At 49.7% G+C, this 25,538-nt stretch overlaps 2 protein-coding genes across 3 annotated transcripts in view; one reads left to right on the top strand and one right to left on the bottom strand.

Annotated features, from left to right (window-relative positions):
• Positions 1-9,779: 9,779 nt before the first annotated feature.
• Positions 9,780-16,072, top strand: LOC103111611 (cryptic protein-like). Of its 2 annotated transcripts, none has more exons than XM_060178234.1 (6): positions 9,780-10,111; positions 10,548-10,597; positions 10,689-10,862; positions 13,012-13,165; positions 13,257-13,366; positions 15,794-16,072. In XM_060178234.1, the coding sequence occupies exons 1-6, from the start codon at positions 10,086-10,088 to the stop codon at positions 15,907-15,909; spliced, it is 630 nt and encodes a 209-aa protein (XP_060034217.1). In that variant the 5' UTR covers positions 9,780-10,085; the 3' UTR covers positions 15,910-16,072. The 2 variants fall into 2 exon arrangements, with proteins under 2 accessions (XP_060034217.1, XP_016042670.1); XM_016187184.2 differs by having other exon boundaries at positions 9,783-10,111; positions 13,054-13,165.
• Positions 16,073-21,280: 5,208 nt separating this feature from the next.
• LOC103111610 (serine protease 40-like) overlaps positions 21,281-25,538 on the bottom strand; it is a 15,846-nt gene continuing 11,588 nt past the window's right edge. Inside the window, exon 6 of the mRNA XM_060178103.1 lies at positions 21,281-21,667. Coding sequence (XP_060034086.1) covers positions 21,453-21,667 — 215 coding nt within the window. The 3' untranslated portion in view covers positions 21,281-21,452. The remainder of the gene's footprint in view (positions 21,668-25,538) is intronic.

Genomic DNA, 25,538 nt, shown 5'->3' with positions numbered 1-25,538 from the left:
CACACACACCAAGCAAAACCCTAAGTTTGTCAGTATTTGCATAGGGAAGTGGACACACACACACACCCAAGCATAGGGAACATAGGGAAGTGGACACACACACACCCAAGCATAGGAAGTGGACACACACACACACACAACCATAGGGAAGTGGACACAGACACACACACAAGCAAAACCCTAAGTTTGTCAATACTTGCATAGGGAAGTGGACACACACACATACACACACACACACACACCAAGCAAAACCCTAAGTTTGTCAATACTTGCATAGGGAAGTGGACATACACACACACACACACACACACACACACACACCCAAAACTCTAAGTTTGTCAATACCTGCATAGGGAAGTGGACACACACACACAGACACACACACACAAGCAAAACCCTAAGTTTGTCAATACTTGCATAGAGAAGTGGACACACACATACACACACACACACACACAAGCAAAACCCAAAGTTTGTCAATACTTGCATAGAGAAGTGGACACACACATACACACACACACACAAGCAAAACCCTAAGTTTGTCAATACTTGCATAGGGAAGTGGACACACACACACACTCACAGACACACACACACACACACACACACACACAAGCAAAACCCTAAGTTTGTCAATACCTGCCTAGGGAAGTGGACACACAGACACACACACAAGCAAAACCCTAAGTTTGTCAATACTTGCATAGGGAAGTGGACACACACATACACACACACACACACACACACACACAAGCAAAACCCAAAGTTTGTCAATACTTGCATAGAGAAGTGGACACACACATACACACACACACACAAGCAAAACCCAAAGTTTGTCAATACTTGCATAGGGAAGTGGACACACACACACACTCACAGACACACACACACACACAAGCAAAACCCTAAGTTTGTCAATACCTGCCTAGGGAAGTGGACACACAGACACACACACAAGCAAAACCCTAAGTTTGTCAATACTTGCATAGGGAAGTGGACACACACACACACACACACACAAGCAAAACCCAAAGTTTGTCAATACTTGCATAGAGAAGTGGACACACACATACACACACACACACACACACAAGCAAAACCCAAAGTTTGTCAATAATTGCATAGGGAAGTGGACACACACACACTCACAGACACACACACACACACACACACACACACACACACAAGCAAAACCCTAAGTTTGTCAATACCTGCCTAGGGAAGTGGACACACAGACACACACACAAGCAAAACCCTAAGTTTGTCAATACTTGCATAGGGAAGTGGACACACACATACACACACACACACACACACACACACAAGCAAAACCCAAAGTTTGTCAATACTTGCATAGAGAAGTGGACACACACATACACACACACACACAAGCAAAACCCAAAGTTTGTCAATACTTGCATAGGGAAGTGGACACACACACACACTCACAGACACACACACACACACAAGCAAAACCCTAAGTTTGTCAATACCTGCCTAGGGAAGTGGACACACAGACACACACACAAGCAAAACCCTAAGTTTGTCAATACTTGCATAGGGAAGTGGACACACACACACACACACACACACAAGCAAAACCCAAAGTTTGTCAATACTTGCATAGAGAAGTGGACACACACATACACACACACACACACACAAGCAAAACCCAAAGTTTGTCAATAATTGCATAGGGAAGTGGACACACACACACTCACAGACACACACACACACACACACACACACACACACACACACACACACACACAAGCAAAACCCTAAGTTTGTCAATACCTGCCTAGGGAAGTGGACACACACACACACACACACACACACACAAACACAAACAAAACCCTAAGTTTGTCAATACCTGCATAGGGAAGTGGACACACACACACACACACACACACACACACAAGCAAAACCCTAAGTTTGTCAATACCTGCATAGGGAAGTGGCTGTTTTCCCTGCTTTGACCACCAGGGGCGGCTACTGAGCACTCCTCTTGTGAGGTCGCATCATTTCTAAGTTACCAGGCTGAGTGCACCCAGTGTGCAAGGACCCAGCTTCAGCCCCCCGGGGTCCCCATCATACGCGGTGAAGCAGTGCTGCAGGTTTCTTTCCCTCTATCCTCACTCCTTTCAGTTTTCCTTTGCCTCTATCCAAAATAAACAAGTCAAAAAGTAAATAAGGTGTGGGTCGGCGGTGGTATGCCCGGTTAAGTGTGCACATCACCCGGCTTAAGGACCCGGGTTGAAGCCCCAGCTCCCCCCACCCTCTGCAGAGGGTCTGTGAAGTAGGTCTGCAGGTGTTCCTTTCTCCCTCTTTTTTTTTTTTAAATATTTTATTTATGGGAGTCGGGCGGTAGCGCAGCGGGTTAAGCGCAGGTGGCGCAAAGCGCAAGGACCGGTGTAAGGATCCCGGTTCGAACCCCGGCTCCCCACCTGCAGGGGAGTCGCTTCCCAGGCGGTGAAGCAGGTCTGCAGGTGTCTATCTTTCTCTCCCCCTCTCTGTCTTCCCCATCTCTCTCCATTTCTCTCTGTCCTATCCAACAACGATGACAACAATAAAAAACAACAAGGGCAACAAAAGGGAATAAATAAATTTAAAAATATTTTTTATTTTCTAGAGACAGAAATTGAGAGGGGTAGGAGGCGATAGAGAGGGAAAGAGACAGACACCTGCAGCCCTGCTTCACCACTTGTGAAGCTTTCGCCCACTGCAGGCCTTGAACCTGGGTCCTTGCACACTATAAAGTATGCACTTAACCAGGTGTGCCACTGCCTGGCCCCTTTCTCCCTCTTTCTATCTCTCCATCCTCTCTCAGTTTCTCTCTGTCCTACCTAATAAAATGAAAAAAAAAAAAAAAAGGCCTCCAGGAGCAGTGGGTTCATAGTGCCAGCACCAAGCCCCAGCGATATCACTGGTGCCAATTAAAAAATAAATAAATAAAGCATATAATCTTTAAAAACGGAATTATTAATGAGCTGAAACATTTACTATGCCTTTTTCTCGGAGTTAACATTCATAAATTTTTTTGTCATTTTTTTTTGCACTGGATTTGTTCCTTTCTTTGAAAATGTGCTTTGCAGATCAAGAACAATGATGACCATCAGTATGAAAGATTTATTATTTTTTTAGATTTTATTTATTAATGAGAAAGAAGGGGGACAGAAAGAACCAGACATCACTCTGGTACATGTGCTGCCAGGGATTGAACTCAAGACCTCATGCTTGAAAGTCCAGTGCTTTACCCACTGTGTCCCGGACCACGAAAACCATTTTTCTAAAGGATCAGTGAGAACCAGAGGCTGCTCAGCTGTGGCTGTGTCATGCCCAGGGCCTCAGATGCACAAGTCTTGTGCTTCAGTGACAGTCAGATTTAGAGGTTAAGAGACCACAAGTGCAGTGTGGATAGTTAAAACGTGATGAAAACACAGCTGCTTTGACCCATTGCCCCCACTTAAGTGAATTTGTTAAAGAAAAAAACGAAGACAAAAACTCAATCAACAGTATTCATTTCTTTTTCTTTTTCTTTCTTTTTTTTTTTTTGCCTCTAGGGTTATTGCCGGGGTTTGGTGCCTGCAACATGAATCCACTGCTCCAGGAGACCATTTTTTCCCCCTTTTGTTGCATTTTTTTTTTAAAAAAATCATTGATGTAGTTATTATTATTGTTGTTATTGTTGTTGCTGTCGTTGGATAGGACAGAGAGAAATGGAGAGAGGAGGGAAAGACAGAGAGGGGGAGAGAAAGACAGACACCTGCAGACCTGCTTCACTGCCTGTGACGCGACTCCCCTGCAGGTGGGGAGCCGGCAGTGCCCTGCCCCTGAGCCCAGCCCTCTGACTCCATATGCAGCTTCAACTTTGATCCCCTCAAATCAGGGACACATGGAGGCAGCCCCCAGCAGGCACTGTGTCTGCAACGCCAGTTTATTTATTTATTTACTTACTGCAGTGCCAGTTTATTTAGATATTAGATTAACAATGAATGAATAGGGGGCCAGGTGGTGGCGCACCTGGTTGAGCGCACATGTTACAGTGCGAAAGGACCCAGGTTCAAGCCCCTGGTCCCCAACTGCAGGGGGAAAGCTTCATGAGTGGTGAAGCAGGGCTACAGGTGTCTCTCTGTCTCTCTCCCTCTCTATCTTACCCTCCTCTCTCAATTTCTGGCTGTCTCTTATCCAATAAATAAATAAAGCTAATATAAAATTTTTTTAAAAAAAGAATGAATGATAAAGCAGGAGCATTCAGATAATCCTTTGTGATGAAAGCTATGCGGATGTGACCTCCTCTCAAAATACCGTATTGGTGTGCATTATTTTTAGACTGCAGCAGATGGGGTAACTGAAACTGCTGAAAGCAAAACCACAGGTTAGGGAGGGAAATATATATATTTATGTGTGTGTGTGTGTGTGTGTTAGGGTTGGGTTAGGTTAGGGTTAGGTTAGCTCTTAGTGCAGATGCTGGTGTTAGGTGCACATCTGGCTACAGCTGGTCCATAGGTGACCATATACATGCCACCGAGGTTATTGTTGGGGCTATTTGCCTGCACAGTTTCACCACTTCTGGAACCCCTGTTTTTAAGGAACTTATTTATTTATTCATGAGAACAATAGGAGGAAAGAACCAGACATCACTCTGGTATATGTGCTGCCAGGAATCGAACTAGGGCCTCATGGTTGAGAATCCAATGCTTTATCCACTGCACCACCTCCCGGTCCACACCCTCCGTTTTTTTAAAGTAGGGTGTGAGTAATATACACAAAGAGGAGAGACATTGTAACACCTCTGCACTGTTCACAGCACTCCCCCTTGCCGGCACTCCTATGTGGTGGCCAGGGCTCCAGCCCCAGACCTCACATATGCTGACCTGTGCACTCTGTTGGGTGAACCCTTTGCTGGCCCCTGTGTCTTTTCTTTGTGTCAAAATTAACCCAAGAACAATTCAGATTTAAAGGGAAACTGTCTATTAGAGCCTCTGTGGCTACCCCCCACCCCTGGACCCACATCACATACCATTATTTATTAATTAGTTAGAAACATAGGAGGAGAGAGAAATAGCCAGACATCACTCTGGTACATGTGCTGCCAGGGACTGAACTTGGGACCTCGTGCTTGAGGGTCTGATGCTTTACCACTGCACCACCTCCTGGACCATGAAATATATATATATATTTTGTTTTTGTTTTTATTTATAAAATGGAAACACTGACAAGAACATAGGATAAGAAGGGTACAATTCCACACAATTCCTACCACCAGAACTCCGTATCCCATCCCCTCCCCTGATAGCTTTCCTGTTCTTTATCCTTCTGGGAGTATGGACCCAGGGTCATTGTGGGATGCAGAAGGTGGAAGGTCTGGCTTCTGTCATTGCTTCCCCTCTGAACATGGGCGTTGGCAGGTGGATCCATACTCCCAGCCTGTCTCTCTCTTTCCCTAGTGGGGCAGGGATCTGGGAAGGTGGGACTCGAGGTGGGGGTCATCTGCCCAGGGAAGTCTGGTTGGCATTATGGTAGCATCTGGGACCTGGTGGCTGAAAAAGAGATAAGATAGAAAGCAGAACAAATTGTTGACTAATCATGAACTTAAAGGCAAGAATAATGCGGATGAAGATTTGGGGTCTCCATTTTGGAAAAAGCTGGTAGGTCTATTTTAGGTCTATTCCAAGGGGTCCATGATCCAACTAGTTTTTGCCTGAGCCTGACAGCTAATATGCATGTGACCCTAAACTATTGTCTGGGGAAATGGTGTCACAGTTGGAAAAAGGACTAGAAAGCTGGATCAGGGAAGAGAGTAGCTACCAGATATGGGGAAAGTATATAAATATTGTTAACTGTAAACCCCATTGATCTGATCTGGGGCCCATAGTCAGCATAGGAGCCTGTGTGACCTCTACATCCCTGTAGGTCTGAGCTCACATTCTTTTTTTAAAAAAATATTTATTTATTTGTTTATTCCCTTTTGGTGCCTTGTTGTAGTTATTATTGTTGGTATTAATGTCGTCCTTGTTGGATAGGACAGAGAGAAATGGAGAGAGGAGGGGAAGACAGAGAGGGGGAGAGAAAGACAGACACCTGCAGACCTGCTTCACCGCCTGTGAAGTGACTCCCCTGCAGGTGGGGAGCCGGGGGCTTGAACCGGGATCCTTCCTCTGGTCCTTGCGCTTTGTGCCACGTGCACTTAAGCCACCGCGGCACTACCGCCCGACTCCCTGAACTCACGTTCTGTGGTCACGGCTAGGAACATTCCAGGCTGTGCCAGTTTCAGGACCCATCATCTTTGGGTAATAGGCAGAGTATGCTATCCAACCTCCGTTTGGAGAATGGAACAGTCCCTACCATTGTCGATCCACAATGAGGGCCAGGTCCGATGGGGCCCACAGAGGAGTCCATTATGTTGACCCTGATGGAGATGACCAGTGAAAGTGGAGAGAGGGATCTGTTAGAGGTCTAGACCCATCATGTTTGTGTGGGAATCCCAGGACTCCCTGACTAGGGCCCCAGGAGGATATATATATATATATATATATATATATATATATATATATATATAGTGTATTTATTCCCTTTTGTTGCCCTTGTTTTATCGTTGTAGTTGCTGTTGGATAGGACAGAGAGAAATGGAGAGAGGAGGGGAAGACAGCGAGGGGGAGAGAAAGACAGACACCTGCAGACCTGCTTCACCACCTGTGAAGCGACTCCCCTGCAGGTGGGAAGCCGGGGGCTTGAACTGGGATCCTACTGCCGGTCCTTGTGCTTTGTGCCACCTGCATTTAACCCGCTGCGCTACCGCCCAACTCCCCGAGGAAATATATTTTTTTACCAATGAAACACCTGGATGAAAATAGGTGCTCTGAGTGCAGAGGCTGGTGTGAGGTGCACATCTGGCTACAGCTGGTCTAGTATCCCGGAGCACACCTGCTTTACTCCAGAGGAAAATTGGGACATCTTTGCCTCTGAAAGTGGAGACACTAGTGATTGTCTTCCTATACCTCTCCCTCTCTGATAACCGCTCCTGTAATGGCATCTCTTCTTCTGACTTTGACCTCCTCTCCCCTTCCACAGTGAGGATCCCATGCTTCCCTTGGGCCATGTTGATATTCAGGATAATTACCCTTTGCTGGATTACCTAACTAAATTGTGGGTTCTGGTGAGTTAGTTTGTCGGCCACTGATGTTAAGGGACGATCCATGAGGAAGCAAAGTGAGGTCTTCTGCTAGACAGTTTCATTTTTAAACAGACACAGGTTGTGCTTAATTAGTTCAGGTCATTTTTCCAGAAGAGGGAGGTAGCATTCTATTCGCCACGATCTGCTCTCTTCCGCCACCTGGTGGCCTCTTTGCAGCCTTGCATATATATACAGTGCCTTTCTAGGGGAAGAGTAATTACTTAGTGACAAGCCAAGCGCTCAGAAATACCAGCGCCCTCTGTGCTGAGTGCCGTGGGGTAGGAAGGCAGCCCCAGGCTTGCATCCTCCAGTAGAAAGAGAATCTGACCCCTGGCACTCAGCACATATATGGAGCTCCAGGGGTGGACACTGTGTAGAAATGTAACCCTTTTATCCTATGGTCTTCTCAGTGTTTCCATTTTACAAATACAAATAATAAAAGTAAAAGAAACATTACTTACTCATTAGTTAGAAGGAGAGAGAGCCAGAGCATCACTCTAGCACATGCATTGCCAGGGACTGAACTCAGAACCTTATGCTTGAGAGTCCAGGGCATCGGCTCTCAGACCACATGGTGGTGTAGTTTCACAGTGAACTGAGCTATGGCAGTAGTGCTCACGCACTCACGCACTCACACACTCACTCACACTCACTCACATACTAGGAATGTTGGACGACAGAGCAGGCACCCTCCCAGGCGAGCTAGTTCACTGGCTCAGATACTGTTTTGTTTTTTCCCTCCAGGGTTATTGCTGGGGCTCAGTGCCTGCACCATGAATCCACTGCTCCTGGAGGCCATCCCCTCCCCCTTTTGTTGCCCTTGTTGTTGTAGCCTTGTGGTTATTATTGTTGTTGTTGATGTCGTTCGTTGTCGGATAGGACAGAGAGAAATGGAGAGAGGAGGGAAAGACAGAGGGGGAGAGAAAGACAGACACTTGCAGACCTGCTTCACTGGGTCACTCCTTTGTTCCCTTGGCTCCTCTGCCATATCCCTGTTCAAGAAGTAAACCTTTAAAAAACTGTCCATTTGGAGGCAGGGGAGATAGAATAGTGGGGATGCAAAAGCCTTTTTCATGCCTGAAGCTCTGAGGCCCCAGGTTCAAACTCCAGCATCACCATAAGCCAGAGCTGAGCAATGTTTTACTGTCTCTCTCTCTCTCTGTGCATCTTTTCCTCTGTATCCTTGTCATTCAAACACATAAAATACACACACACACACATATATTTAAATGTCCATTTGGAGCCAGGCAGTAACACACATGTTACTGTGTGTAAGTAACCCGGTTCAATCCACTGGTCTCCTACCTGCAGGGGGAAGCTTCACAAGTAATGGAGCCGGGTTGCAGATGCCTTTTTCCCTCTCTCCCCCTCTCTCTTTTTAAAATTTTTTTATAAAATATTATTTATTTATTCCCTTTTGTTGCCCTTGTTGGTTTATTGTTGTTGTTATTGATGTCATTATTGTTGGGTAGGACAGAGAGAAATGGAGAGAGGAGGGGAAGACAGAGAGGGGGAGAGAGACAGACACCTGCAGACCTGCTTCACCGCCTGGGAAGTGACGCCCCTACAGGTGGGGAGCCGGGGGACTAAAACTGGGATCCTTACACCGGTCCTTGCACTTTGCGCCACCTGTGTTTAACCTGCTGTGTTACAACTCGACTCCCTTTAATTTTTTTAAATCTTTCTTTATTATATAGAGACAGCCAGAAATGGAGAGGGAAGAGGGTGACAGAGGGGAAGAGAGACAGAGAGACACCTGCAGCCCTGCTTCACCACTTGTGAAGCTTTCCCCCTGCAGGTGGGGACCGGGGGCTTGAACCTGGGTCCTTGCACACTGTAACATGTGAGCTCAGCCAGGTGTGCCACCACCCGGCCTCCCTCTCCTCTCTCTCCTTTTAAACATAACATCTTATTTATTTTATTTTAGAGAGAGACACAGAAAAACCAGAGCAGTGCTCAACTCTGGCATATAGTGGTGCTGGAGATTGAACCTGGGAACTTGGAGCCTCAGGAATGAGAGTCTTTTGCAGAACCATTAGGCTTGCTCCCCAGCCTCCACTCTCCCTATCTCCTCCTTCCCTTTCAACTTCTGTCCCTATAAAAATAAATAAGTAGGGAGTCAGGTGGTAGTGCAGCAGGTTAAGTGCAAGTGGCCCAAAACACAAGGACCGGCGTAAGGATCCCAGTTTGAGTCCCCAGCTCCCCACCTGCAGGGGAGTCGCTTCACAGGCGGTGAAGCAGGTCTGCAGGTGTCTGTCTTTCTCTCCCCCTCTGTCTTCCCCTCCTCTCTCCATTTCTCTCTGTCCTATCCAACACTGACGACAACAATAATAACTACAACAATGAAAAAGAACAAGGGCAACAACAAAAGGGAATAAATAAATATTAAAAAAGAGAAAAACAAACAAACAAATAAGTAAATAAATAAGCCTTCCATCTCCCTATGGGGATCAGTAGGTGCCTGTCTTAAGCAGCGTATGGTTCACATGCCTCTTTTTTGTTCCTGTGCGGATTTTCACTTGTTTGCTTTGCTGTCTGCTTGTTGCCTTGGTCACCCAGGCTCTCTGCCCAGCCTGGCCAGTGCAGCTGCTGTCAGCACAGTAAACACTGCAAGGGAGACAAGGGGCCCAGGTCTCCACCCCCTTGCTGGGTCTCACTGAGGGGACAGTCCTGGAGGCTTTGCTGGCTCCTGTCTGTCACAGCAGGCCATGGTCTAGTGGGCTTCTGGGCTGGCACTCTCACTCCTCAAAGGCATACGCAGAGGGTGGGGACTGCCTGCATCTTCTGTAGTTCCCCATCCTGCGTCCTGAGGCATCAGCACTCAGTACTGGGGTAAGAGACCTCCAGATTCAACTAACTTGGCAGCTGATCTGAACTCCTGAGAGATGATTCTTCTGCCAGCAGCAAAATGACCCGGAACGGCCCAATAATTAGGTAAGATCATTCTAGATCTTCAAGCTAAGAGGGGCATTTCAAAAGCACTCAGAGTAAATTGCAAATCTTTCATGTGTCTTCCTTCTCACTGGGGAATAAGAACATTTTCTGTATCTCAGAATATTTCCAAGCCATAACAGTAACTGAAATGCATAAGTAGTAAAATAATCATATACTATTTAATATGCATTAAATATCCTTAGATGCACATTCTGCTTTATACATGTGCACGTTTCAGTCTGTACGTATATGTTCGTTTTATTCTTAACTCGAGCGCTGTTCAGCTCTGGTTTAGGGTGGTGCAGAAGATTGAACCCAGGACCTTAGAGCCTCAGGCATGCAAGTCTTTTCTTATACCATCATGCTGTCTTCCAAGCCCTAGTCTGTATTTTTTTTTTTAATACTTTCCCTGCTTCCTTTGACGTTTTTGTTCCAGGATTCTGTTTATGAGCAGTTTGTTGTTGCAGACTCTCCACTCAGCAAACAGTAAGAAGCATTTTATTTAGAGTCTCTGAGTTATTTTTACTGCATGTTTGCTTTCCCAAGCGACGCTCACATTCTCAATGTCTTTGAAAAGGTGACCAAAGAGAGAGACACAATGACAGCAGAGGAGAAACCCACAGTGCCACAGCTCTGAAGACCCTGCAGAGAACCCCCAGCCCAGCCTGGGCGGACCCCAGGGCAGGCAATGGCAGCGCTGATGGCTGGAGGCGGCTGGACTCGAGGCTCTACTCCGGGATTCCCCTGGATGGTAAGTAGTCAGGTAGCCCAGCCCACCAGCCCTCCTGGTCTCCTGCTCAGTGGACTTAAAAAAAAAGTCTAGGAAATAAACAGAACGAGAAACTTGACAGAAGACATTTCTATATCTTGAAAGTGCTGACACACAGCAGAGTAACAAACAATTGCTAAAAAAAAAAAGGCTTTGCCATTTCACTAGGGAAATATATTTGCTTTTGATTTTTTTAATTACAGATTGACTATTTTATTTTTTCCCTTTTTTTCCTTTATGGGGTATTAATGGCTTATAGTCGACAGTAAAATACAGTAGTTTGTACATGTGCTTCATTTCTCAGTTTTCCGCATAACAGTTCAACCCCCTCTAGGTCCTCCTCTGCCATCATGTTCCAAGACATGAACACCCCGCCCCCGCCCCAGAGTCTTTCATTTTGGTGCAATACACTATGTATTTGTTTAATATATAATTTTTATTTTAATGAGAGAGACCACAGCACTGCTCAGCTCTGGTTTATGACAGTGTAGGAGATTGAACCTGGACTTGGGAGCTTTAGACATGAGAGTCTTTTTGCATCACCAGTTTGCTACCTCCCCTGCCTTGCACTTGCTTTTAAAAGGGCATTTTGCCCCCCTGAAGGCCCAGAGGGCTGTGATCGAACTGTATACACAACCACTGTCCCAGTGCAGGCTGATAGTGCCGACCCAGTTGGCTTTTTGCAGACTCTCAGGCTTCAGATGAGGTGTATGTGGGGTGTGGGAGGACTTATTTTTTCTGGCATCAGCGCATCTCTGGGTGGTCGTCGCCTGGGAGGCCTGTATTTAATCACTATCGGGGGACTTTACAAGTGAAAGGCAGAGATGGGGGGCGGTGCGAGGCTGGTTCCTGACCTGCCTGTAACTCCCCGCGGGTTTTTTTTTCATCCTTAAATTAACAAGTGGGGTTTACCCGAGCAAACACTCTCAGCAGGGAGTTCATTTTATTGCAGCCCGCATTCTTGGGGCTGGCCTGGGCCCTAAGTCTAGAGATGCCTCTGCGCTCCCCGAGTCCTCCCTGCGCCACCACCTGCGCGCTCACATGAGCCCACCTGAGCAGGTGCTCTCTGTTCCCTCACCTTTGCCCTCACCCGTGCCCTCCACGTACCTCCTGGTCCCCGCTAGCACTCTCGCTAGCACTCTCACCTGCTCCCCAACACCTGTGTCACGTCTGCGACTCTCCGTGTCCTCACCTGTGTCCTCCATCCGCGCCCCAGGTGAGCCCCGACCCTCACCTGTGTCCTCCATCCGCGCCCCAGGTGCGCCCCGACCCTCACCTGTGTCCTCCATCCGCGCCCCAGGTGAGCCCCGACCCTCACCTGTGCCCTCCATCCGCGTCCCAGGTGCGCCCCGACCCTCACCTGTGTCCTCCATCCGCGCCCCAGGTGCGCCCAGACCCTCACCTGTGCCCTCCATCCGCGCCCCAGGTGCGCCCCGACCCTCACCTGTGTCCTCCATCTGCGTCCCAGGTGCGCCCCGACCCTCACCTGTGCCCTCCACCCGCGCCCCAGGTGCGCCCCGACCCTCACCTGTGCCCTCCACCCGCGCCCCAGGTGCGCCCCGACCCTCACCTGTGCCCTCCATCCCTGCCCCAGGTGAGCCCCGACCCTCACCTGTACCCTCCATCCGCGCCCCAGGTGCGCCCCGACCCTCACCTGTGCCCTCCACCCGCGTCCCAGGTGCGCCCCGACCCTCACCTGTGCCCTCCACCCGCGCGTCCCAGGTGCGCCCCGACCCTCACCTGTGCCCTCCACCCATGTCCCAGGTGCGCCTCGACCCTCACCTGTGCCCTCCACCCGCGTCCCAGGTGCGCCCCGACCCTCACCTGTGCCCTCCACCCGCGCCCCAGGTGCGCCCCGACCCTCACCGGTGCCCTCCACCCGCGTCCCAGGTGCGCCCCGACCCTCACCGGTGCCCTCCACCCGCGCCCCAGGTGCGCCCCGACCCTCACCTGTGCCCTCCATCCGCGCCCCAGGTGCGCCCCGACCCTCACCTGTGTCCTCCATCTGCGTCCCAGGTGCGCCCCGACCCTCACCTGTGCCCTCCACCCGCGCCCCAGGTGCGCCCCGACCCTCACCTGTGCCCTCCATCCGCGCCCCGACCTTCACCTGTGCCCTCCATCCGCGCCCCAGGTGCGCCCCGACCCTCACCTGTGCCCTCCATCCGCGCCCCAGGTGCGCCCCGACCGCGCTGCTGCAGGAATGGCGGCACCTGCGTGCTGGGCAGCTTCTGCGTGTGTCCCGAAGACTTCACGGGCCGTTACTGCGAGCACGACCAGAGGAACAGGTGCGCCGGGGACCCGCGGGGCTAGAGCCGGGCCGGGCCGGGGCGGGGCGGGCGGGGGGCGCGCCGGGGCTGACTGGGTCTCTCCCCGCAGCGAGTGCGGGGCTCTGGGGCACGGAGCCTGGGCCCTGCGCGGCTGCCACCTCTGCCGCTGCCTGTTCGCCGCGCTGCACTGCCTGCCACTCCCCACGCCCGGCCGCTGCGGTAAGAGCCCCGGGGACCCTCCCTGTGTGTGCGGGGCACGGTCCTATGCGGGACGCGAGATAGCTCACCTGGACAGTGCTGCCTGGCCGTGTGTGTGTGTGTGTGTGTGTGTGTGTGTGTGTGTGTGTGTGTGTGTGTGTCCCAGGTTCGAGTCCGGCCTCACTTGCCACATTGAAGGAAGCTTCACTGCTGAAATCTCCTGCTCTCTCTGCCTCTCTGCTTCTGTTAAAAAAAAAAAAAAAGAAAAGACATTCATGGGCTGGAAAGACGTAATAACGATGCTGCAAACGACTTTTAAGCCTGAGGTGCTAAGCTCCCAGGTTCAATCCCCAGCACCACCATAAGACAGGACTGAGCAGTGCTCTGGTAAGCAAACAAAATCAAACACAACTCAACAAACAAACAAAACGACATTCCTATCAGCACTTTATGCAACATTTCAGTTCTGCTGCTTATCTCTGCTGGGGGTGGGGGGTGAGGGCGTAATCCTGATTGCCAAGATTTTTTTTTTTTTTTTTTTTTTTTGGTGGGGGGATGCTGGCAGGTGAGCAGACAGCTCACCACTGACGCCCCAGCTGTGGAGGCCAAGGACTCCAGAGCAGGAGGGAATAGGAGTCCATGATACCAGGGCAGGACCTCACACGGCCCCACCAGCCTGTCACTGTTCAAGGCCCCCTTGGACATGAATCCCACGAATGGGGCACTTGGGGTGGGGGTACACACACCCAAACTCAGCACATATGTCCCCTGTGGGACTCAGCAGGAGCCTAAATTCGGGAGGCCAATCAGGAAGACAGCTCTCTCCACTGCTGCAGATGACTGGGGGCCCCACTCTGTGCCTGTCTCTTCTGGCTGGCACCAAGGGACAGAGTGACAGGACCCTTGGATCACCTGAGGGACAGTAGTGCAGCAATGGAACCAAGCCCCCGAGCCCACCTTCCCGCTTCTCTCCTCGCTCACCTCACACCACCAATCCCACAGTCACAGGGCACCACTAAAGCCAGCACAGCCCCTTTAAAAAATATTAATGACAACAAGGGCAAAAAAAAAGGGAAAATAAATATACAAATAAAATATTTAAAAAAATACGTTAATGAGAAGAGCCAAGCCGCGGCACAGCTGGTTAAGCACATGTTTCTCTGAAAAGACCCCCCCCCCCACTGCCACTTTCACGAGTGGTGAAATAGGTCTGCAAGTGCCTGTCTTTCTCTTTCCCTCTCAATTTCTCCCTGTCCTACCTAATAAAATAGAAAGAAGAAAAAACATTATTTTTTAAAATCTTAAAAAAGAAATTTTTAAATATTTATTTTCCCTTTTGCTGCCCTTGTAGTGGTTATTGATGTCGTTGTTGTTGGATAGGACAGAGAGAAATGGAGAGAGGAGGGGAAGACAGAGGGGGAGAGAAAGACAGACACCTGCAGACCTGCTTCACTGTCTGTGAAGAGACTCCCCTGCCGGTGTCTTTCTCTCCCCCTCTCTGTCTTCCCCTCCTCTCTCCATTTCTCTCTGTCCTATCCAACAACAACGACATCAACAACAACTACAACAATTAAAAAAACAACAACAAGGGCAACAAAAGGGAATAAATAAATATTAAAAAAAGAAATTATTGGATTAAGACATGTAAATCAAAAGGGAAGGGGGAAGATAGAGGGAGAAAGAGAGAGAGAGACACCCACAGCACTGCTTCACTGTGTGTGAAGCTTGTCCCCTGCAGGTGGGGACTGGGTGCTCGAGCTAAGGTTCTTGCACACTAGGTAACAAGCGTGCTCTCACAGGTGTGCCACTGCCCAACCCGATAAGTCAGTTATTAGTGGGTTAATGAGTTAATTAAAAGTCAAAATCCAAGTCCCACAAAACCCCACTTATCTCAGATCATACCCAAAGGAATATAAAGGCTAAAAAAAAACACTTAAAAAATGAACACACTTATTTGTTTATTTATTTATTTGCAAGAGGGAGGAAGGGAGTCTGAGCATCACTCTAGCACCCTCAGGACCTCACGCTCACAGCCAGAAGCCTCTGCCCACTGTGACACAGAACACACTTCTTGCTGGGGAGATGGCACAGTAGTCATGCAAAAAGACTCTCCTGCCTGAGGCTCTGAGATCCCAGGTTCAGTTTCCAGCAACACCATCAGCCAGAGCTGAGCAGTGCTCTGGCAAAAATAAGTGAGTGAGTAAGTAAGTGAGTAAGTGAGTAAATGTAGGCGCCCTTCTTGCTTGCACTGTCTTCCCCCTAGCTACGGGGCAGCCACAGAGGGCCTCTGACCCATCCTGGTCCCCGCCAGACACAGTCCAGTGAGGACATCAAGGCAGATAAGGGCCATGGCAGCAGGTGCAAACCTCTCTTTCTCCTTTACAGCGAGTTCACAGCAATGTGTCTTATATCCTTGGGTTTTTTTTTTTTTTCTTCTTTATTTTCCAGACCTGCAAGACTTCCTGGCCTCTTACTCTGATGGGCTGAGCGCACCTTACACGCTGCATTTTCTCATCTTTCTGGCCTGCCTCTTGCTCACATGGGCCCTCAGGGATGGGCAGTGACTTCTTACTAGACTCTGAGCACCCTCCCTGCACCTCTACCCTGGGCAGGGTCACAGCACTGGATACTACAGCTACTACCATGCCCTCTTCACTGTCGTGCTTTGTGGTAGATTTGAGGTGTTTCCATAAATGGAAGCTCAATAAACATTTGCACACAAAGGCCTTCCTTGCTTCCCCAAGACTTATTTCTAGGCAGACAACTGGTGGTTCAGGAGATAGTGCAGTGGATAAAGCACTGGGCTCTCAAGCATGAGTTATGGAGTTTGATCCCTGGCATCACATGTAACAGAGTGATGGTCTGATTTTCTCTCTTCATCTCTTTCTTTCTTTTAAAAAATTTTTTTAAAAAAGAATTAATTTATTTATTTTTTATGAGAAAGAAAGGAGGAGAGAAAGAATCAGACTCTGGTACATGTGTTGCTGGGGACTGAAGTCGGGACCTCATGGTTGAGAATTCAGTGCTTGGTCCACTGCACCACCTCCCAGACCAATGCACTATCATCTTTTTTTTTGATTGCAGAATAGTTTTCCTTTGAGTCTATACACCATAACCTATTTCCCCAGTTATGTGTTAATGTTATTTAGGTTGCTTTCATTCCTTGTCTATTGTGAATAACACATTCATTTGTTCAGTCAGTCCTTCCAACCCCCAAGTGTCTCAATCCTAGGGGGGCAGGGACATGTCCACAGCACCATGGTGCTCTGGCAAAAGGCAGCTATCCCCAAAGGCTGTATAAATAATGGAGGGGAGGAGGGAGAGGCGAGGGGGAAGTGGAGAGGCAGGGAGTGGAGACTGGCAGACTCCAGGCAGACAGGCAGGCTCCTTCCCTCCTCACCTCCGGGTTCTGTAGCCCCAGCTAACAGCTCCCTGACACCTCCTCAGGGCAATTAGCATTCCTCTCTTGAAATGGAAGAGATTGGATTCTAACACAATGAACTCACTTGTAAAGGCTGGGCTGGGCTGGGGTGGGGGGCTTAACCAGGGGAGGGGACAACCAGGCAGGCCAGCTGCCGGATCTAAACCCCAATCTGAAACCAAATGTGTGTGAAGAATTTGGAGAAAATGGTAGCCTTGGAGTTGGTGAGGTGGAGAGAATGCTGGACTCTGAAGCATCACATATTCCAGAGTGACATGCTGGTCCTCCTCCTTTCTCATAGATAAATAAATAAATCAACTAACAAATATTTTAAAAAGAAGATTTGGGAGTGCAGGGCTCCACATGGTAGCTGGGAGTTGGTCAGGCATTTCTGCTTCTCTGGTTAATCACAGCCTGCCTGGGCAGAGGTCACACAGGATCAGAAGCGGAAACAAGAGCATATGGGATCACTCGAGCAACGCATCAGGGAGGACTTTGGAAGAAGGAGAACCTAATAATGGGTACACATCAGCTATTTCCTGCCTGAGGCTCCAAGGTCCCAGCTTCAATCCCTTGCATCATGATAGGTCAGAGCTGAGCAGTATTCTGGCAACAAATAAATAGATAAATATAATAGATGTAATGTACATGGCCAGGGAGATTGCACAGTAGATTATGCAACAGAGTTTCATGCTGAAGTCCCAGGTTTAATCTCCAGCACTGCCATAAACTAGAGCTGAGCCGTGTTCTGGAAATAAAAAGGAATAAAATTAATTAAAATGTCAAAACACTTGTGACTTGGGAGGTGGTGCAGTAAGTAAAGTGCTGGACTATAATGCACAAGACCCTAAGTTTGATCCCCAGCATTGCATGTGCCAGAGTGATTCTCTGGTTCTCTTTCTTTCTTCCTTCCTTCCTTCCTTCCTTCCTTTTTTTTTAAATTTCTTTATTGGGGAATTAATGTTTTACATTCAACAGTAAATACAATAGCTTGTACATGCATAACATTTCTCAGTTTTCCATATAACAATACAACCCCCACTTCTGGTTCTCTTTCTATCTCTCTGATTGTGTCTCTCTAGTAAAATAAAGTGAGAATATCTTCAAAAAAGAAAATGCTGATGCAGATCTTTTAAGCCTTACAGATTTCCTTTAAAAATACTGGGGACGGGTGAGGCGGTTCACTGGATCAGAGCCGTGCTTTGCCATGTGCATGACCCAGATAGGAGCCTAGCAGCCCCCTTCCCACCACCGAAGGGGGCTTCAGCGCTGTGGTCTCTCTCTTTCTCTGTCTCTCCCTCTATCTTTGCTAAAATAGTTAAATAAATACACTCAAAGTTCCATCCTACGGAGATGCTGTCACAGGGTTCCCTATTGTGATGGAAAGTGGTGTGCACTGGGCGCTTCAGAGGGCAGAAAAGTGCTTTTTTTTTTTTTTTTATCATTTTATTTATTCCTTTTGTTGCCCTTGTTGTTTTATTGTGGTAGTTATTATTGATGTCGTCGTTGTTGGATAGGACAGAGAGAAATGGAGAGAGGAGGGGAAGACAGAGAGAGGGAGAGATAGAGAGACACCTGCAGACCTGCTTCACCGCCTGGGAAGCGACTCCCCTGCTGGTGGGGAGCCGGGGGGGCTCGAACCCGGATCCTTACGCCGGTCCTTGCGCTTTGCGCCACGTGCGCTTAGCCCGCTGCGCTCCCGCCCGACTCCCTAGAACAGTGCATTTTCATTAGGGCTGGTCAACCCTGGATGCTCATTTGTGGATGCTGGGCCTGGCTCTGACTCCCCACCCCATACGAGGGCACTGCATACCCAGATGCAGGGGGAGTGTGCTGAGTGAAGTGGGCCCCACACCACACACACGGGGAAACACACATGGTTCAGCAGAGGCCTCTGAAGCCCACACTGAGCTGGGTTCTGTGACACAGCCCTTGAAGCGCGGAGACAGTGCAGAAGCGGCTCGTCACCACGACTCCCCCAGGATGGAGAGGAAACATCTTGGAGAGCCAGGTGAGAGGGGAGGAGAGCCAAGTGTGCCGAGCCTGTGCAGGTGGAGGGCAGACACTTAGACGGAGTGCGCCTGTTGTGTTTCCGCAGAATTTATTTGTTTGTGCTTTTTTTTTTTTTAAATTTATTATTTTTTAATTTTATTTATTTATTCCCTTTTGTTGCCCTTGTTGTTTTATTGTTGTAGTTATTATTGTTGTTGTTGTTGGATAGGACAGAGAGAAATGGAGAGAGGAAGGGAAGACAGAGAGGGGGAGAGAAAGACAGACACCTGCAGACCTGCTTCACCGCCTGGGAAGCGACTCCCCTGCAGGTGGGGAGCCGGGGTTCGAACCGGGATCCTTATGCCGGTCCTTGCGCTTTGCGCCACCTGCGCTTAACCCGCTGCGCTACAGCCCGACTCCCCTGTGCTTTTTTTTTTTTTTTAATATATATTATTTTTTTATTTATAAAAAGGAAACACTGACAAAACCATAAGATAAGAGGGGTACAACTCCACACAATTCCCACCACCAGAACTCCGCATCCCCTCCCCTCCCCTGACAGCTTTCCTATTCTTTATCCCTCTGGGAGTATGGACCCAGGGTCACTGTGGGATGCAGAAGGTGGAAGGTCTGGCTTCTGTAATTGCTTCCCCGCTGAACATGGGCCCATGTGCTTGTTTTAAAGTGAGACGGAGGCAGAGAGAGACCATGGCACTGAAGCTTCCTTCAGTGTGGTGGGCACCAGGCTTGGAGCTGGGTTGTGCACAGGGCAAAGTAGCGCACTATTCAAGGGAGCTATTTACCAGCCTCTGATTTTCTATTTTTTAAATCCATGTATATTCATGTGCCAACATAGTACAATTACCTAAAAATGTTTATTATAATGTCATGGGCACTTTCAACCACTGATTTTGATAATATGAGTGTAATATTCAGGTTACGAATAAAAGATAAGAAGGTAGAATTCAGTGAAGGCTTGATCTGGACTTTTTCTTTATAACTTTTTTTTTTATAACTTTTTCTTTATCTTCTTCATAACACTGCTTAGTAACTCAGGAACCTCAAAGTCTTAGACATGAAAGTGTTTTACAAAACTACTCTGCTATCTCCCCCAATCTTGGACATTGGCTATTGAAAAAAATATTTATATTTTAAATAGCATAATGGTTATGCAAAGAGACTCTCATGTCAGAGGCTCAAAAGTCCCAGGTTCAAACCCCTGCACCACCATAAGCCAGAGCTGAGCAGTGCTCTGGTAAAAAATAAATAAATAAATAGAATAAAAATAAAGGCTATTATACATTTAGTTACCTACCCACCTACCTAACAAATCAACCAGCTAATTGAGAAACATTTAACTATATAGCTCTGGAAAGAACATAAAATCTGATCCAGAAAATGTGAAAAACAGCCCTTCCTGCCCCCGTTTCCTGCAGTGCTTGGAGGTAGGAGGTATTTATTATCGATTTCTCTGTCAGGGCATCATGGAAGAGACCCCTGAAAAGCAGAGACTTCCCAGGAGACAGGAGGCTCCTGTTGTCGGGGTGGTGTGGCCTCTTTACATAAATGTGTCACCTGTCTTATCTGTCTCCTGCTGTGGAAAGCAGATAGAGCCGCCTTTCTGGGCCACTATCTCAGGATGGTGCCCCCTCCAGGGGCCCCCTTCAAGCCCTGGTTTGGCTCACCCTGACAAGGGGACAGGGCGCCTCCCTTTGCAAAAAGCAGTAACAGGCTCTTCCCCTTCTGGAATGTTTACAGAAGCTCCCCCAACCCCCACCAGCTACTCTGGCACATCCCAGGAAAACAGCCATCTGTCCATCTGTCCACTGTGGGGGCCAAGTCACTACATGCTCTCAGCTAACAGCAAGGCATTGAAGTAGGGACAGGAAACGGGTCGGGGTGGAATGTGCTTCTGAGATCCTCTGAGGATTCTGTTGGCTGGCTAAGGCAGGCGTGTAGGAGCCTCCTCTGTGGCCTCTCATGGCCCGAGTTAGCTGGGGGTCACTGCAGATGGGGACAGGATGGGGCTGTGGTTCTAAGGGAACAGGCCAAGCAGTAGAGCTCAGACCCTGGGTCTCTGTCTAGTGGCCGATGACATGGAAGTGGATTGTCTCTGGTGGCAGGTGTCTCTCTGCCTTGGAGTCTTGCAGCAGAGACCCGGGGGGTGGGGGGCTCTCCTGGGAAGGGTGCTTCCTTGCAACCCAGAAGACCCTTCTTCAACTGCTGGGGTGAGGGAACCCCAGGCAGTCTTACTGCTGATCCTGTGTCCCCAGAACTGACGCGGGCATGTGCCTCCTTCCAGGAGATGAGGCCCTTCCCCCAGCCTTCAGCCACACTAATTCTTCTGGGAGATTCTTCAGGGAGAGTGACTGAGCTCCAGGTGGGCAGCCAGCTCCTGATGGCCCTGTGCCTCCCCCCTGCCACCTGGGGAAGCAGGAGGGAGGACTTCCCGCAGGAGCAGGTGAAGGGCGGGCGTGGGCACATCTGAGTGTGTGCGGGAGCAGTCAGGGAGGGAGCAGGGATCGCGGCTAGCAGTTTTTTATTTTGCCTGCTTGGGACAGGCCTCAGGTGGGAAGGACAGCTCAGAGACAAGTCACAGCGTCCAGAGGGAGCCCAAGCAGCCAGAGGAGAACCTGTGATGACAAGAGGGCCGTGCAGGGCTGGGGCCTGTTGCCGCCCGTGGTGACTGTGAAGTCAATGAGCACGGGAGGCGGGCCCTGAGGGGGCGCGTTTTCTTGTGGGGGCACGGCTGTGTTTTTCTGATTCTCGCTGATCCAGTGGGAGAAGTAGGTGAGTTTGGTGAAGATGCTGGGGCCTATAGGATAGTGACAGTCCATGCTCCAGCTGGACAGCCCCACCAGGTACCACACATCCTGCGTCTCGCACACCAGCGGCCCTCCAGAGTCTCCCTGCAGACAGAGAGGTGTGAGGCCAGCCAGGGCGGGGTGGACAGGGCCAGAACCTGGGCAGCACTCGGAGGCCTGTGGCCTTCCCAGCAGGGCCCAGAAGGTTTGAGAATTCACACAGAGAGGGATCATGCTGCACACACCCGGCGGAGTGCACATCTTGCCATGTGTGAGGCCCAGGGTTTAAGACTTTGGGACTCACCTGCAGGGAGGAAGCTTCATGAGTGGTGGAACATTCTCTCTCTCTCTCTCTCTCTCTCTCTCTCTCTCTCTGTAAGAGCACTGTTCAGCTCTGGTTATGGTGGTGCTGGGGATTGAAATGTGGGACCTCAGAGTTTCAGGCATGAAAGTATTTTTGTATAATCACTATGCTATTTCTACAGTTCATTCTTCTGTTTCTCGTCCTCTATAAAGTAAAATAAAATAATGAGGTCAAGGCAGTGGTGTACCCAGCAGAGTGTACATGTTTACAATGTGTTGGGACTGAGGTTCAAGCCCTGGCCCCCACCAGCAGGGAGGAAACTTTATGATCAGTAAAACAGAGGTGTGGGTGTGTCTCTTTCCCTTTCCCTGTCTATATGCCCCTCTGTCGCCATCCACTTCCTTCCCTGGGGCCCTGCTTCCCACAGACTAGCGGGCTTCACAGAGTGGGAGGTGTCACACAGAGGCCTTACTAGGCCTTACAGTTCAGTATGACAGAGGCCCCCATAGCAGCACGGGCAACACACACGCAGAGTGGGCCTCCCACAAGACTGGCAGTGTAGGTATAGAAAGGGGGTTTTCAGGAGAAGGACCAGTGCTGCATGACAGGCAACTGAGAAACAAAGAAAGGAAAAGCAGGGGAAAAGTGGGTAGCTGTGCTCTGTTGCAGCAGAGGCAGGAAGGGGGAAGTGACCGGGCGTGGTTTAAAGAGGGGAGCTGAGGACCCAGTGCGCAGTGGTGGGGCGAATAGTGTGCAGGCACTTATCACGGAGAGATCAAGTGTACTAGTACGTGCTGGGGAAGCAGGTGGTGCAATGCAGAAAGCCTTTCACGCCGAGGCTCTGAGGTCCTTCTTTGTTCAGTCCCCAGCACCATGATAAGCCGGAGCTGAGCAAACACACACACACTAACCACCACCACCAGCAAAATACTAATCAAAGAAAGAAGGAAGCAGAGGGGCTCAGTCATCCGCACCACTATAAACAAGAGCTAAACAGTGCCTTGGCCACTCTTGTCTTTCTCTCTTAACCTGTCTCGTTAAGATACAAAAAAATAAGATAAGTGATATATTGGAATAAAAAAGAAACTGTACTTATCATTATTTCCTTCAATAAAGTGACTTTTTTTTTTTGCCTCCAGGGTTATCACTGGGGCTCAGTGCCTGCACTACGAATCCGGGGCTCTTGGAGGCCATTTTTCCTATTTTTGTTGCTCTTGTTGTGGTTGTTATAGCTGCTGTTGTTGTTGGCTAGGACAGAGAGAAATGGAGAGAGGAGGGGAAGACAGAGAGGGGGAGAGAAAGACAGACACCTGCAGACCTGCTTCACTGCCTGTGAAGCGACTCCCCTGCAGGTGGGGAGCCGGGGGCTTGAACCTGGATCCTTACCCCGGTCCTTGTGCTTTGCACCACTTGCGCTTAACCCGCTGCGCTACTGCCCAGCCCCAGAATTTTTTTTTTTAAGCAAGTGTCTCTCTGCAATATTCATCAGAAAAACACCTATCAAAAATCACATAAGGGGTTCCTGTGAAAATGGCAGCACTGTAGGGGGGAGGAGGAGGAGGGGGAGGAGGAGGGGAAGGAGGCGGGGGAGGAGGCAGGGGAGGAGAAGGGGGGAGGAGGAGGGGAAGGAGGAGGAGGGGGAGGAGGAGGGAGGAGGAGGAGGGGGAGGAGGAGGGGAAGGAGGCGGGGGAGGAGGCAGGGGAGAAGGGGGGAGGAGGAGGGGAAGGAGGCGGGGGAGGAGGCAGGGGAGGAGAAGGGGGGAGGAGGAGGGGGGAGGAGGAGGGGAAGGAGGTGGGGGAGGAGGAGGGGAAGGAGGAGGAGGGGGGAGAAGGAGGGGAAGGAGGAGGAGGGGGGAGGAGGAGGGAAGGAGGAGGAGGGGGAGTAGGAGGGGGGAGGAGGAGGGGAAGGAGTAGGAGGGGGGAGGAGGAGGGGAAGGAGGAGGAGGGGGAGAAGGAGGGGAAGGAGGCGGGGGAGGAGGCGGGGGAGGAGGCGGGGGAGGAGGAGGGGAAGGAGGAGGAGGGGGAGGAGGATGAGGGAGGAGGATGAGGGAGGAGGAGGGGAGGAGGAGGGGAGGAGGAGGGGGGAGGAGGAGGGGAGGAGGAGGGGAGGAGGCGGCGGCGGCGGCGGCGGCGGCGGCGGCACTGCGCCCTCTGCTGGCTGGTGTGCACACTGCGCCAGAGGATGGGACAGACTCAGCAGGGTCACGGAGACAGGGCCATGCGAGGACCTAGTGGCACAGAGATTCTGCTTATGCATCCGACCACAACGGCAAACCGTGTGCATAGAAACAAATGTTAAAAAACTCTGTGATGGGAGCCGGGCGGTAGCTCAGCGGGTTAAGTGCATGTGGCGCAAAGTGCAAGCACCGGCGTAAGGATCCCGGTTCGAGCCCCCGGTTCCCCACCTGCAGGGGAGTCGCTTCCCAGGCGGTGAAGCAGGTCTGCAGGTGTCTGTCTTTCTCTCCCCCTCTCTGTCTTCCCCTCCTCTCTCCATTTCCCTCTGTCCTATCCAACAACAATGACATCAATAACAATAATAACTACAACAATAAAACAACAAGGACAACAAAAGGGAATAGATAAATAAATATAAAAAAAAGAAAAAGTCTGTGATCCCAGACTTCCTGATCTTGTCACTGGAAATCCTACTGATCTTGACCTTTGCATCTGTGTTTGCAAAATATATGTTGTTTGTCTGCGAGGTACATTTCCTTTAACAATGATACCATGAGGCGTGTTATTCAGGCTGGGCCCCTTGTGACAAGAGTCCTACTCTAGGGCAAAGCCTCTGGATGCATCAGAGATTCTTCTTGGCCCACAGGCTGAGAGAAGGATGCATTGCCACATGCAAATCACCCATAACTCTGACGTCTGGCTGCTTCCCTGAGGAGACTGTGCATGGGACAACTGGAATATATTCAGTATCTTACGGCATCAAGGGGTTTAGCTGATGGAATGGTACTTGGACAGTGAGAGTTTCAAGCGCCCTTCTCCTGATGTTTTCTTCCTTAGAAATGTATTATGGTCTTTATCTAAGTGATGTATAACCCACCTGCTATTTGTGTTTTAACATTTACTCCTGATGTATATTTTATCTAAAAACACCTTTAATTTTCTTTGTTCCTTTCTGATGTAATGCATGATTTTACAAATAAATAAATACTCCTGGGCGCTTGGGGTGAACAGGCAGACACTGGACGCTGTCCCAGTTAAGGGTATCTTCTGACCAACCAGACGGCGACTGGATGTAGTCATTCTCTCTCCACCCTGGGATGCATATACTCTCAGGGCCTTGGCAACTGGCAAAGGTTCTGTGCGTTCCCCTAAACACAAGTGCTGGGTAGTGCTCTTGGCAACCAGCCCAAGTGCCACCAACACAGGCATGGACACCTGGCATACCAGGGTAGGCACCCACACTGGCAGGTTACCAGACAGTAATGAAGCCACAACATGCACTATGCACCTATCACCCAAGCAGAGTACTGGCCAGAAAGGGGCTGTATAAAAGTATGTCTTGGGGAGTCGGGCGGTAGTGCAGCAGGTTAAGTCCAAGTTGCGCAAAGTGCAGGGACTGGCGTAAGGATCCCGGTTCGAGCCCCCGGCTCCCCACCTGCAGGGGAGTCGCTTCACAGGTGGTGAAGCAGATCTGCAGGTGTCTGTCTTTCTCTCCCCC

This window comes from Erinaceus europaeus, chromosome 18, assembly GCF_950295315.1.
Source record: "Erinaceus europaeus chromosome 18, mEriEur2.1, whole genome shotgun sequence".
Lineage (NCBI taxonomy): Eukaryota > Metazoa > Chordata > Mammalia > Eulipotyphla > Erinaceidae > Erinaceus > Erinaceus europaeus.
The sequence above is the reverse complement of the archived record's forward strand: the minus strand, read 5'-3'. Positions and strand labels throughout refer to the sequence as shown.